The following is a 14,702-nucleotide window of genomic DNA, read 5'->3' as shown; positions in this document are numbered from 1 at the left end:
CCACTTTCTATTTTTAAAAGGAATTAAAAAATACTCAACTGTCTGGTACCTCATGTACTCAAAACACATCGTACCTCACGCGGCTTTAGTTCGCCTGTTAGAAAGCCCCTACACTGAGCCCAGCTCAGTAAGAACGACTCCAGGTCTCATGTGCCATTCTTACAGGCAGCTACGCTTGGGAACAACTCTACAAGGATGATGTCCGACAGGATTCCTCCCAGGCTGTGCTGACAAGTCCAGTGCGTGGCTATACAGCTGCAGTCATGGGGTTCTTCTGCCTGGGATCCTGTTGCCTGTACTGGTACTGGTCTGGACTGGTCCCACGGTGTCGGACAATTTCATTATAAGCTGGTGCTCGGTGGGACTGAGGAGGGGAAGGTGGCACGTCCTGCCGGAGGGGTCCTTTATGCTGGTTTGTGATGGGCTGGGCTGGGTAGTACTGGGGGTACCTCAATTCTGCCACTCTTGTGTCCGGCGCACGGATGTAGTTCCCCTTAGATGGATGGACAACAGGCTGTCCTCCTTGGTAGTAGGGAAGATCTCTTTCTTTGTATATTACTCGTGGCCCTGTTAAATATTCCAGTGGCTCTGCAGGTCCACGTCTGAGGAAAAAAAAAACATAATAAAGCACATAAAAAGGCAGTCTACTAGCCCAGTGACACATTATTGTACTCACAATCTATGTTTACTTTGGGAAAGGAAATGCCACCTCAAGCATGACAGGTCCAAATGAATCAAAAGAACTTCTGAAGGATAACAAGCCTCCCACCTGCATGCTACAAAAGTCTGTAACACCCAGGATGCTGGAGGAAAGGTCCAGCGCACATCACAGCCCTTTTACAATGGGGGAGCACTGGAGCCCTTCAGCTCCCAAAGTCAGCCTCCTGTGATCCATTTGCCATAATGGAAACAAAGCTCCTTTAAACAATGCATGTTTGACTGAATCTTATCTAGCCTGAGGATAAACAGATGAGTTGGGTCTGCAAGTCTGCAAATCCCATAAGCTTTACATGTACAAATATTCACGCTTTCCAAGCCATTTCCCACTATTTTTTCTCCTAACATGTCAGACTGTAAAACTTTCCAAACACCATAGCTGGAAAAACTGGAACTCCTGGAAGAAACACTAGAGATATCAGGCTACAATACCTGTGTTTAACGGGCGAGCTGCCAATGGGGTTTCAAAAAACTCCCGTGATCTAGAAGGCCTGATATTACAACAGCCCTGTAACTTGTCTGCATCAGTATGGATCTGACAAACTGTAGTTCACGTGAAAAGCAACATGTGAACATGTCATCCCCGAGGATGTGCCACGGAGCCCTCTCTGTAGCTTTCTGCATCTTAATTCCATGATTTGCACTAATGAAGCATTGATATTTTTTCCTAGTACAGCTTAACTCGTGATACTTTTGAAATGGCAAAAATAATTGTTCTAACAGACATGTCACCAGCGCATCCCCAAAAGTTCAACTCAATTAGGAGTTTTTGCCAGTCTGATTGCAAATGTCTTTGCGCTTTGGGCAAAACCTCCCATTGACTGCAGAGGAAGCTTGTCTCTGAGTGAGAGCTGAAGGAAGACGGCAGGGTTTTGACCCAAAACAGGGGCTGAAAGTATAAATCAATTACACCTGCTCTGTGGCTTTGGGACTGAACTCATCAACTGTTCAAATATTCTTTGCATAGATTTATTAAAAAAGTCACCATTCTGGTACAGCAGATCAGGTGTTCACAATTCGTCAAAGCCTCTCTTTTGTTCACACAGATATTTTACAAGCATGCTCCCCCTTTCTTAATCTGGGCTCCCAGACTCCACTGGAACTTGTTTTGCATGAAGTAAAACAAAACATGTGGTTTTCTGCTGCACTCGTTTAAGCCCATGGGGTAAATCATGGACATAGGCAATGAACAAACATTATCTGCCTTGAAATGAACCTACAATTCTCCCCCTGGAATAACTTAGTGCAAATGTTTCCTGTTTAAAATGGAAAGAGCAAAAGGAAGAATTCCAGGCCTTGGACTTTTAGGACCCTATGCTCCCCAGGGACTTCTTGCTTTAAAAACAGAACATTATAAAAGACAGGCACTCCCGGCTTCCCCCCTCTGCCCCTCTCCTGGTGAGACAGTCCAGACAAAGTGCTGAAGGGCCTGAAGCCACCCTCTGAGATACTAAAAGGTCTCTTAACCGCTTGTATTGAGACAACTGCTGTCTCTGCTCACACACCTACGCCTTGCAACAAAGCCTAGTTTCCACAGCAGGCCAAAGAGTTGCTCCATGTATTTCTATATGAAGACTTGTTCACTAGCGAGCCCCATCGCACTCAGCTTTTAATTCCTCTGTGTGCAAAAATGCACTTCCAATCATAAAAGGCTTCTGTGGTGGTAGGAACTGCTTTGTGTCAAGCAGCAAACCAACAGGAACAAATGTCAAACCTACACCCATCACCTTTTAATGTAAGGATAATGCTCAAAATCCTGTATATTAGATTTTGTAAGATGTTCTCGTTGGCAGCTATAATCAACCAAATTCTTGTGGATCACATTAAAAAGGGACTGAGCTTGAAACCTGATCCAGAATTCACTGAAGAGCCAGGTAGCTTTTGGACAGAGCTCTAACTGCAAAATTGAATTACTCTGAAATAACAAATTCAAGATTAATTGGTACCAAAATGACTGTTGAGAACAGGACTGAGCCACCAGCATCATCTACTGAGCCTTCAGCACACAGCTCATCCCTCAACGCACACGAGAGGTCTGGATGTTGCAGAAAAAGAGGGGGATGTGTTTTGCCATCCAGCTAAAAGAGCTATGTCCAGGAAAGCACAGCCAGTCCAGTTCTAGGAGACAGCGTGACACTGCTGCCACAGAAGCTGTGACTGTGCAGAGGGTAGTGCATTCAGGCAGCTTTGACCTAGGACTGTGCAGTGAAGACGAGCCTGAGCAATCAAAGCACAAGTGTGCCAGACTTGAGGCATGTACCCAAGCTGCTTGAGCTTGTGCCATCAGGTCTGCATTGCTGCTACCTATGCTACAAAACTAAATCCACCATTGGTTCACTTACAGCTAATACCATCTCTGATTGTGTAGACAAACTGCAGAGAGGAACATGCGAGAAGGGCAAAATCTTTCTTTAAAAAATAGAGAAATATCCAAGCTGTTCACTCTCAGCACCAGTCCCCCCACTGAGGGTGAAACACCCACAGGTGGTATCACTCTTGAGTGTCTTCCCCAGAGCCAGGGCTTAGCAGCTGGGAGACAAGGCTTGAATTCACTTTAAGAAAGTCCTGGGAAGACAGAAGGTATGTGTGTTTTTTTGGCAGCCTTGGCAATAATGCAAGCAGTGATCTAACCAGTGCTTACCAGAACTCTCACATGAGTAAAACCTTGGGAAACCCCGGTAACTGCCCAAAAGGCTGCCCCTGGGCAGCATGACCAGGGGGAAATTTCATGAAAGATCCTCGTGGCTGCACCATGCTCTCCAGCTCACTTCCCCTGGTGATCACAGTGGGTGCGATGTGTGCAGATACACATGCTACAGTGACGACACTTTTCTTCCTTTTTATGACCAGCACTGCATGTTGAAGCAGAGTTACTTCCTGAGAATGAATATTCTTCCCCACCTACCAGCCATGCCTGGTGAAGTCTGTTCTTAGGGAACGGCTCACAGTGCAACCAACCAGCCTGGGGAGTCTCCATGATCCTCTGACATGAACCTCCATCTGACAAGTCTTAAAATACAGGAAAAAACAGCCTTTCCCCCCCCAAATGTGTCAAATTAACCATCAGAAAGTCTATCTTTTTAAGGTAGAAGAAACACCTACAGAAACAAGCTCTGGCTGTAGAAATGCTGTCACCATTAGGAGTAAGCCTGGGACACTCGGGACAGTTCCTGGCAGGAAGAGCAGGGCTCCTCTGAAACAACACGATTTTCACTTGATAGCTCATGGTGTAAAAGTATATGCTGTTGTTTATCCTTAAAGGAATTGCCATAACTCAAACCAAACACTTTCTACTTGGCAGACCCTTGTAGATGCTATGCTTGTTTCTGCAAGAAGCAAAACAACCCCTGCCTTTTCACTTGGCAAACATTGCCACCTCTGAGGAGGCCCTAATGAAATTCTTCTCCCCTCCCTTGCTGTTTTTGTTGGCTCCTGATGAGTTCAGAGTTCACAGGGCCATATCACACCTCCCAACTGACCCACGGTTTGGGGGTCAAACCAATAACCTCAAGTGGAAAATCGGTGACCCAGGGGAGTGATCAAAAATCCACAAATTGGGTCAAGCAGGTCCAGCCACTCAAAAGGACCAGGCCAGGAGTGTGCCCTCTGAGAGGACATGCTGAGTAGGAGCTGCTCTGACCGTCAGCTGTTTTCCAGATTTTTGGCCAGTTGTTTGACCTGGGGGTCCAGTGAAATTAATGGCAGGCAGAAGGTAGGGAAGCTGACACAACATCCTGGGAAGGAACGGATCTCAGAGCTCAGAAAGTGTTTTTGCTGATAGTTCAGCTCTGCTGGCTCCCAGTGGAAGATGCTTCACTGATGCAGGTCTAGCTAAAAGCACAGGCCTTTGCTGAAGGAAGGGAGGCAGAAGCACCAGGTCAAGAAAGGAGTGAAACTGGTGGGGCAGTGTGTAAAGGCACTCCTCAAAAACGTCACGGGCAAGGTGCCCCTTAAAGCATTCATTTTATTGTGAGGAAGTGAAATCTCATCTTCCCCTGCAGAGAAATTATAGATCACACACAGAGGTAGTTGCAAACATGTTTTGCTATATCATTTTATATGCTGGTTAGCAGCTCTACTGGTTTTGGTTTATCTTCCAAATGATTCACCAGGTAAGAACTGTGATCCATTTTGAACTTTAGGAGCACAAAGTAGCCTTGTCCAAATAGAGCATGTAACTTGTGACTGATGTTCAATTAACAGTGCATGTGTTGTTATTGTCTCTATGACAAGTGAAGCCTGAAGTAGTTTGTTTTTCTATCCCTGCTTTATTTATCTTCCAAACGCAAAGAATATAAAATCTAATATTTTCTGGCTTTGCTGCAGAATTTTTAAGAGCTTCTGGGTTTATTTAAAACTGAACCAAATGATTCGGAATACCTAAGAAAGGCTTCTTCTACCCAAAACGTTATTTAGTCATTGACGTTAAACAGGTATCTGTAGGTTTCAAAAAACCTAACTAAAACAATTTTTGCTTTCTGCAGTTGTCCCGTCCCCCCGCCTTTTTTAAAACCGCCATTTCAGTAATTTTTCAGTTGTGGAGAATCTCACAGGGTAGACTGGCCTAAATACCTGATGCTTCAAAAAACAACCAGAAAAAAACCCTAATTCTATTTCAGGTTTACTGTGGTTCATTGTTAACCCCCATTTACAGGTCACCTTTAACATCAGCCATGAGACACATGCTTGGGTTATCTCAAAGGAAAGGAAAGCAAAATGATGGCCTGGCTGTTCATGCTGTGCCCCATCATGTTCGGGGTTTGGATTTCATCATGACAAAAGAGTTTTTCTTGCCTCTGTTCTATAGGGAGAATCACAGAGATCACCCTCTTAGTACCTGATAAAAAGCAAGGAAGGGAATGCTCTCTTCTTACATCACTGTCTCCTCACTGCTGAGGGAGTATTTTGCAAGGGATATAATCTCACATGAAAAACTGCCTTCTTTGTCAGGGAGTACTTCTTGAAATAAACTTCAAAGACAGCCACAGCCTAAGTGGCAAATGGAAAGCCCGCATTTGGCTGCAGTCTCTTTCATGTCTAAGCAAGACATACAGAGACTCTGGGTGATGGCATCAGGCAGCTCAGGCTGTGATTAAAGAACAGGAGAAAGCAACAAGGTCCTATCTGTGTCCAAATTCTCACTGAAAAATTCTATTGTATGCATCGTGATTGCATGCTGGTTTGTTCTCAGCCAGGAGGATCTACTTTTAAAGAAGAAAGAAGAAGCTGATGTAAGAATTAAATTATGCAAACAAACAATCTTACAGTATCAAATACATTACACTGTGTCTCTATAAAGCTCTTCTCAACATACACTAAAAACAACTGACTGAAAAGACCATGTAGTCCCTATCTCTCCAGTTACAGTATTAAAGACACCTCAGTTCTGTTTGTAGTCAGTGGCACTAAGAACTTCTGTTGCTTAATATTCAATGTGCATGTAACTTAAAAATTTTTTTTTAAAATCACTGCAGGTTTCAAAAAAATCACTGCATGACTCTGAGCTTCATTAAAGTCTGTCTCTGTATCTTAACAGGCAAGATACTCCTATAACAAATATTCTTTGCCGTTTCAGACTAATACTTCCCATAGCCAATGATGGGTTTTGCATTTAAAAAGCCACTGGAAATCAAATTTGGTATCTTAGCGCTGAGAAGAATCTGCAGCACAAGGAAGTGCTCAGTGGCTGCTGTCTCTGAGAGAGGCCTGTACCTCTCAGAAGGCAGCAGATTTCTAGCGATGTCATACTAACCTCAAACACACCACACACAGATTATTTATGGGCTGAGCTGGTGGAGGTGCTTTCTTCTCCTGTTCTTTTATCAACAATACAAGGCTAAAAAATCAGATAACGTAAACGAATACAATCCCTGGCTCTCATGTAGCACATGCCATGCGGAGAGAGCTGTTTTTAGTTTGAGGACTGTGTTTGGAATTCCTTCAGTGTCAGGTTTCCAGTTACCAGACCCTCATCCCTGGGCCAGGCACGGCTGTGGTTGGACTGGATTAGCAGAACACTCTGCAATGCATATTACATAGCTTTGACTTCTATAGGCTTTGCAGACCCATAAAAATAATGATCATTTCATGACCTGTGTTACTGGGGTGAAAAAAGAGCAGAAAAATCTCTCTCTCTCCTTTTTAAAGAATTCATATTTGTTTTGGATTTGGAGAAGGAGGGATCCATACAAGTTTGTTTGAAATTCAAGAAACAGTACATTTCAGATGCAACGCAGGCAGGCCTGCTTCTCTTCCCTTGCATGCAGCTTTGTTTAACAGTGGCCTTGACTGGCCTGAACATAAGAGCTTATATGCATAGGTTTTCTCTCTCTACAGTATTACGGCTTGGAATATTTAGAAACAAACAGCAAAAGCACCACAATCCCAGAAGGTAAGTGCGCAGACGTTACTCTAGTTGAAGTCTGGCCTTAAAGCGGCTGGGGAACAAAGTCCTTTATTGTTTGCAGAGGGCCACATTTTGAGAGATGTTGGGCCCCAGCAGCTCCCTGGGCAGATCTTAGCAACTGGAGACATTTAGGTGTCCCACTTGTTTTTACATCCAGGACCAAGCATAAAGTTTAGTCAGATACTTGCTTTCCATGCAGATAAGCAGACTGTAGAAACAACTGTAAGATAGGAAAACAGTAGTCTGACAGGTTTAAAACTTTACTGTAAGATTATGTAAGATTTCTTATGACAACATGAACAGTCTGTTTTGCACGCAAGCAAATTGATTGTTCTCAATCCCCAATGGAGCAAACGATGTCACAGACTGGTTAACATCCGAATTTAGAGTGCCATTTAATTAAACCCCCTCCGACCAGCAACAAAGCCATAAAACATTGTGTTGCTCCTTTGCTCCAGCATTAGTTTATTTTCCACAGCAGATCTCAGACCAGCTTCTGATAATCCCATCCTGCAGGCAAAGCTCCCCTTTCTTTCCTTCCCTAAATCCAACCTACAAATATAGGAACTGTGATAATCAGGATTAAAACCCTCAAATCAACAGCAACAAAAACCTGAGTATGCTAGCTGGTGCTCTATAAATGCCCAATAACCATTCAAAACAACTAGTCCAATAATCCTTCCTACTCAATTCCTCACTTGTTTTGTTCATATGCTCTCAGGCATGGTACATCTCTTCTACCAGGAGGCATAAAATAAAGTAGCACCTATTGAACAAGACATCGCTATTCTGTGATGTCTTCAAGCTCAAAGAGATCTTAAGTAGATTGGTACTTTAAGTAGCAAGTCATTACAACGTGTGTCATTTCATATGTTACTCATTATTCAACACAACATAATACCGTGTGAGTCATTAACCTCTTGGCATTGGTAACCTACTCTCAATGCTAAGCAGTCATGCTTGTTGCTCAGGAACCCCCATGCTCTGTCGGGGAGAGACCTGGATGAGATTTTAAGGTCCCTTTGGTCTTTTGTTTTGCAGATCAGCAGGGGCTGAAAGCTCTTCCTATAGACTAAAAGAGTTCTTGGCCTTTGGTCTCTTGTGTCACATTTCTGAGACGATGCTGGCCAAGTTACATTGGAGGGGAGAAAACTTTTTAAAGGACGTATGCATCTTAAGCCAGCAAGAGAAGCAAATATTTAGGTTTCTCAGCCGAATTTTGCATTTCAATGCAGACTCAAACTAATACGAAGAAGTACTGAACGCATGCAGAACTGCCACCACTGGGGCGAGATGCTAAAGTGAAATCACTCTTATGGTAATACTTGTACTGCATTGCTGTGCAGTAGCTCCAATGGATATGGGGATGCCGCTATCCCTGCCACAAGAAGAGCCAGCTACTTCCCTCATGAGCAGGCAAGCAATGAGAAGGGAGAGAGACGCAGAGAGGTGAGACCCCAACGCTGGCCCCAGCACCGCAGCAGCACAAAAGCCAGAAATACTATCCAGATCTCTTTGCCTCACCCTAACGTCTACTGCAGATCTCTGCTTTTTTGGAGGCTATCAGGATAGAAATTAAAGGTCCTGTGATGGTTCAGGAGATTTTAATCTGATTTAAAAGAAATTCTGTTGTCATAGCCAAAACCCCTCTACAGAAGGAAACAAACACACTGCTCAGGCTCCAAGAGAGCTCCTCCCTTCTCCTATCCATTCACAGCACTACTGCTATCCACGCTGTTTTTGTAAAGTGCTTTCAAAGACATAAACCCAAATTCTATCCTGTTCTCATTTTTCACGTGAAATGAATTTAAAGCATGGTGATTATTCAGCTGTGCTGTTCAAATGATTTTCAACAAATAACAGAAGTCATTAAAAGAATCTTCCTAAGTAATAACAACCTGGGCCCAGGTCTTTACTATTCAGCTGCTGGGATCTTAACACGCTGTCTGATCTTTAGTGGGCTAGTAAAAACCTGTAAGAAGTGGTTATTAATGCTATTACCAAGCTTTTAGTCTTTTTTTTTTTTTTTTAAAGCATCTCTCATTTAAATTAAAGCATTCCTTGCAGCGTTTTCTTCCATTGCCACGATGAAGCATGGCTGTCAATTCTGCCTTGGATGGCACAAATTGGGTAGTAAAACCATGCTTCAATAAAAAAGGAAAATGATTTTTGAAACTGATTGTAGCTGGTTATTTTTCTCTCCATTTCGTTTCTTTCTGGGTCCAGACATTCTGTTAAACTCACCGGGATGTGCCATTCCCTTTTTCCCCCCCTTTGGAACAAAGGTAAAGCCCAAGATCTAGGGGAGAATGATGGCTGCTTTTTGGGGGCGAGGGAGATCTTAAAAACAAGCAGCTCTTATTTCTTTCTTCAGGCAGTATTTCAGTCCCCATTGTTCCCCTACTGCTCACGTACTGATTTGCTTCTAAACAGTGCAAACAGCCTGTAAGTACATCCTCCCCCCCCCCCCCCCCCCCATATTTTCTTTTGTTCATTTCTATACAGGCATTAGATTATAAATTTCCTGGCTTGCCGCACTCCATTAACACTCTGGTAACCACCCCTTTTCCAGCCAGCCATTAAACACCACCTTTAATAATTGAGATTTAAAGGCTCAGGGCATGATAAACAGCTGAAGTTACAACTTTACAGCTGCCTCTACAGAAGTGTGTAAATCTCCAGATTTGGATAGGCAAATCAGTTAATTAGACTTGCATTAAGTCACAAACTTTGCGGGTGCTCCGACAGCAGACGTCCTGAAGTTGAGCTTTAAATAACAAGGGTCAAACCCCTGAATCCCACCAGGCTAGGAGAGACGGAAACGTCCCACCCGGTGCCCAGAGAGCAGTAGCGCTGCCTGCAGCTGCTGTGACTTGCAGACGGCGGGAGCGCCCTGCGACTGCAGCCCATTCCAGCTGTGTTTACGCTGGCTTCTTCCTTAAGAGCTTCTACAGTTACACGAACATCAGCGCAGCTGCAGCAAGCGGAGCGCCTGCTGACTGGACATGCTCTACCTGCTGCCCGTGGTGGAGACAACCCTTGTTTTGCCACCCCGCTTTTCCTACCCGCCAGCACACGGGTTGCTCTTTTGAAGCAGGGCCCCGCAAGTCACGGGGCTGAGCGCAGCTTCCCCCTGTCCCTACCTGCGGCTGAGGAAATGCTACGTGGATGGCCCTGAATCACTGCTAGCCAGTAAATGTTCAAAGCTGGCGAGATTTGGAGCTGCAGGCCACCGGCCTCTTTAGAGACATGGGTAGTAAGAGGTTAACCTTCAGTCGCGAGGCCCAAGTGCCTGTGCTCCATCTCTGCATGAGTTATCTCCCTGTTGCTGCATTTAAAAATACTGTATGTAATTAACTGTTATCAGGTTGTTAAGCAGTGTGCTGAAGTGTGAACTTATCGTTCAATTGTTTCCTTTATTTACAAAGTCCCTGCCATTCTCTGAGGCGGCAGCCTGGGACAGGCTGTTGACTTGCTCAGATGAGGAGGGTTTAGCGCACCAGACTCTGGTAGCAGAAGCAGATTCTGGAGAGGTGAGACACAGCCGTGAATGCGCTCGGTTCCTCAAACACCCCCTCAACACGCCCTGCAGAATGGCTGTGTGTGAATGAGGCGCACACACACGCCACTGCTACCAAGCACATCGCTGTAATGTTGCTTTGAGACTTGAACTGCATAGCACTGAGGAAATGCACAATACAGCTTCCAACCACTGTAATCCAGCCTTATGGGCATAGGTAGAGTTTTTACTCATAGGTATGGCACTAACTTTAATGCCTATAGATATATGCAAGCTATGTGGTCCATTCACAGATGAAGATAACTGCTGACTTTCCTGCACTCTGTTCTCAGTTCTTCCCCTTCCCCTTTTCATTTGCTGGACTTTATTTCTTTAAGGAAAGTAAATCTGGAAGTCAGCGCACATCATGTTAGACCACAGGCTGGAGACGGAAGGACATGACAACAGGGCAAGATATCACATCCCCTGCTGTCCTCTCTGCCTCCCTCCACAAGGCCCAGGTTTTGTTTCCTGGAGTCCACGGCTCCCACCACATTTTTTGCCACTTTCCCCTCCTGGCCTGGCTACTGTTCTCTGCTTTGCTTTCTTCCCCAGGAGCACCAGCCCTGCCAATGCTTGTAAGGAGTCCAAGATGACATGAGACATCATCAGATCTACGTGATTTTCTTCCATGCATTCCTGGTCTGGGGCAGCACTGTGCATCCAGCAGGACTTACTAGCATGGTCCCTGGGAATGCAGCATCCTTTGCTCTTTGGGAACTGGTGCAATCATCAATATCCCAGATCTATGTGCATCCCCCCCAACACCTGTAATAGAGGAGATATGTAGCTTCTAAACAAATTTCTTCTTTGCCATCTGCATACCGTGCTGCACGCCAGATGACAAGATAAAATTTGCAACAGCAAAATTCTGGGAGCACAGCAACCTTCTAGAGAGAGCAAGCACAGCCTGTGGCAACACAGTTATATCAGCTTAGTTCATGTACCTAGAACAGAAGACATCCAGATGCTGAAGCTGGAAGAGGGAGCACACAGAAGACAGAAAAAAAGTGCTTTAAAGACACACCAAAACACTGCATCCCTCAGCAGTGGAAAAGCAATGCCAACAGCTGTGAATTAGTGATACATTACAGAGGTGACAGCACAGCAGTTGGAAGATAGAGGCAAGCCAATATTGAGATGAAGAGAGGCTTTGGACAGCACCACCAGGTATAGACTTTAATTTCTTTTGAACACATATATACATCACCTGTCAAAGACTACCACGTGCAGTAGAGCCTTATGTGCAAGACATGATGCTGTCAGTAGCTTCAGTTTAGATTATGATGAACACCACCACAAACAGAGAGGCATCCCTACTCCACCCAGGAAGGCTACTACATGCCATCAGTGACAAAAAGAGAAGCAATAGCACTTCCCGATCTGAACCTGGTAAGAACGTGGCAAAGATTCCATGTGTTGATTTGACTGGGGGAAAAAAAAAGTTAAATAAAAACACCCTCTAACTTGAAACAATCTTTTACATAATGAATCAGTCAAACAATTATCTTTGCTCTAGTATCTTCAAATCAAGGGAATCATCACTGAAAATAACAACCAATTTATATAGCTCATTTAAACCACAGTAAGCTAGGCTGCTGATTCACTAATGAACAATAAATGTCACTACTACAATATCATTCTAAGTATTTTCAGGTCGTGCGGTGTGATAGACTTGAAGTGGCACGTTCATAAAAAAAGCCCATCAAGATACTTTGCAGAGGGAAGTAAAGATGGAAAGAGATCCGTGCTCTGCCTAGATACCAGACTGAGAAGAGGGAATAACTCGATGCGATGAGGAACTTTGTGCCCCAGACTCATCTGGCCTCAGCCAAAGCCTCTGGATGTCAATGGAAGCATTTCAATGAGCTTTGGATTAGGCTCTTGTATAGGAGATGGTATCTGAAAGGGGAGGAGAGGGCAGGGAGAGAATTAGACATCTGTATCCTGGAATGAAGTCAGGAAGTTAAGGCCTGACAGCCTTAGACAGCAAATAAATAGCTAGAGACCTAGCTGTGGGTTGCTGAAATGCCTCGCTCCACGTGGAAACATTCCTTTTCAATTGTGTCTTTCAGGTATTCAGAGAAAAGACTGACCAAAATGCAGTTAATTTATTTTTTACTTTTTCAGTGCTTATGATCTAGAGAGGAATACATATATGCGATTACTAAGAAACAAGGCATTCTACTAGATGAACAGCACACCTCTGCTACATGGATGTTACATCTACGATTATTAATAGTGTGGCAACTGGGGCAACGTAGCAGAGCGTGCCCTAAATTGCAGCATCACGTCTTTGACTGTTACCAGAACCAGATGCCTCAGAGGAAGCTGCAGCTAGTTGGCAATTAATAGTTTCCATAGGCCTTACAGCATAAGAGCAACCTCTCCTTTCCTCCCTAGAAGCTAACTCAAAACAAAGCAACTATTGGTCTAAGTCCAGGTTTGCAGAAAGATGCAGGTTTCAGAAACACAAAACACTTGATGGCATGTCAGAATTTACAGATGTTGATATAAAAAAATAAAACCATAATAGTTAACCTTAACAGACCTACTATTTGAATACCATAGGGAAAAAAGCACGATATAGCAGAGAGCCTGTGGTAAGTTGAGAATGACGTCTTTTCCAAACCTCAATGTTAAATCTTTAATGCTGAGTTGGGTTTCTCTCTAACAAAAATATGTGTAATTCTACTTCCAGTAAAATGGGATTTTCTTTAAAAGAACTTTGCAACATTTCAAAGGCCCCTCTTTTTTAATGATCAAAAAGTAAAAGGGAGAAATTTCGTATCATATCCCGCAGCTACAACATAAACCATTACTCAAGAAGAATATTCCAGTTTCGAAGTCAGAAAAGCACAAAGCAGAAATACCATTCTAAGGATGCAAAATGGTCTCCATATACTAAAGTCCCTTCAAAAACTTATAAAACTTGTGGTACAAACTAGTACAACTGAAAATGAAATGTCTAAAGAGGAAAAGACCAGGGTTAAGGGTTCTGTATTGATTTTTTTTTTTCCCCCCACATTGGGATTAAAGTGATTTCAGCTGGGACCCAGCATTACAGATGTAATTATAATTTCCATTTATATTTTTAGACTGTGTACAAAGAAGTGTAATAATCAACAGCTGAACATTTTCCGTTGTCCATTAAAAAAAAAATGTTTTTGATGAAATCTCTGTAAGACCAAGGACCACTGCAGTAATCTCTCAATAACAGAGCTTTCTTCATATGTTTGGTGACGAGAGAGAAAGGAGAGCTGTCAGCCCTTCACACAAAGAAATCAAACCAAAATGACATTAAGGTTGTTATTCCCCTCAGTAATACTAAAGAGATTCCAAGTTAAGATCAGGAACAAGGCTCTTCAAAGAAGAAGTCACATTATTCATTAAGTAACTTTTCTTGATATTATTTACAGGATATTTAACAAAAAGCATTGCATTAAAGCAACATTAAGGAGGCATTTAAACCACAGAAAGCACAGGGAGTAAAAAAAGTGAAATTTCTCTAAGTTACTACTGACTGTCTGCTATCCTTCCCCCATACTTTACAATGCATGTTTAAGTCCAGGTTTCCTGGAGGCCTCCAATAGCTAGGCAAATGATTGCTATTGAAAAGCAAAATGTATTCAAGGTAAAGCAGGTGCTTAAGTGCTCTGATGGATCTGGGCCTAAAAGTTCAAGTTGTAAACCCCAACTCAATTTCAGCCGACTAATTGAATTCATCTTTTTTTTTTTTTTTTTTTAATTCCCTTTCGTTTCAAACTGATCTGCTCTGTGCTTTCTGCCATAAAGTGCGGCGCAGTCAGTACCGCAGCACAGCCTGCACCACCAACCTGCTTCCACTCACCATTCCAGAGGGGGCTGCAGCACACCAGGTGGTAAAGAGATCCTTTCAGAAAATGCTCAAAACCAGCACGGGTATATTCAGGCAGCCTAAACTCAGCCTTATTCCCTAGTCAGTGAGGAACGCAGATGCCTTCAGAGACTGCTACAAAGCTAATTAGAGGTCTACCAGAA

General features: G+C 43.5%; 1 protein-coding gene across 1 annotated transcript in view; it reads right to left on the bottom strand.

Moving 5' to 3' along the window:
• Positions 1-247: 247 nt before the first annotated feature.
• PARD3B (par-3 family cell polarity regulator beta) overlaps positions 248-14,702 on the bottom strand; it is a 426,026-nt gene continuing 411,571 nt past the window's right edge. The window contains exon 25 of the mRNA XM_075710482.1: positions 248-602. Coding sequence (XP_075566597.1) covers positions 248-602 — 355 coding nt within the window. The remainder of the gene's footprint in view (positions 603-14,702) is intronic.

The sequence above is a fragment of the Pelecanus crispus genome, chromosome 5 (assembly GCF_030463565.1).
Source record: "Pelecanus crispus isolate bPelCri1 chromosome 5, bPelCri1.pri, whole genome shotgun sequence".
Lineage (NCBI taxonomy): Eukaryota > Metazoa > Chordata > Aves > Pelecaniformes > Pelecanidae > Pelecanus > Pelecanus crispus.
Note: the sequence above shows the minus strand (reverse complement) of the source record. Positions and strands in the feature narration are given on the sequence as shown.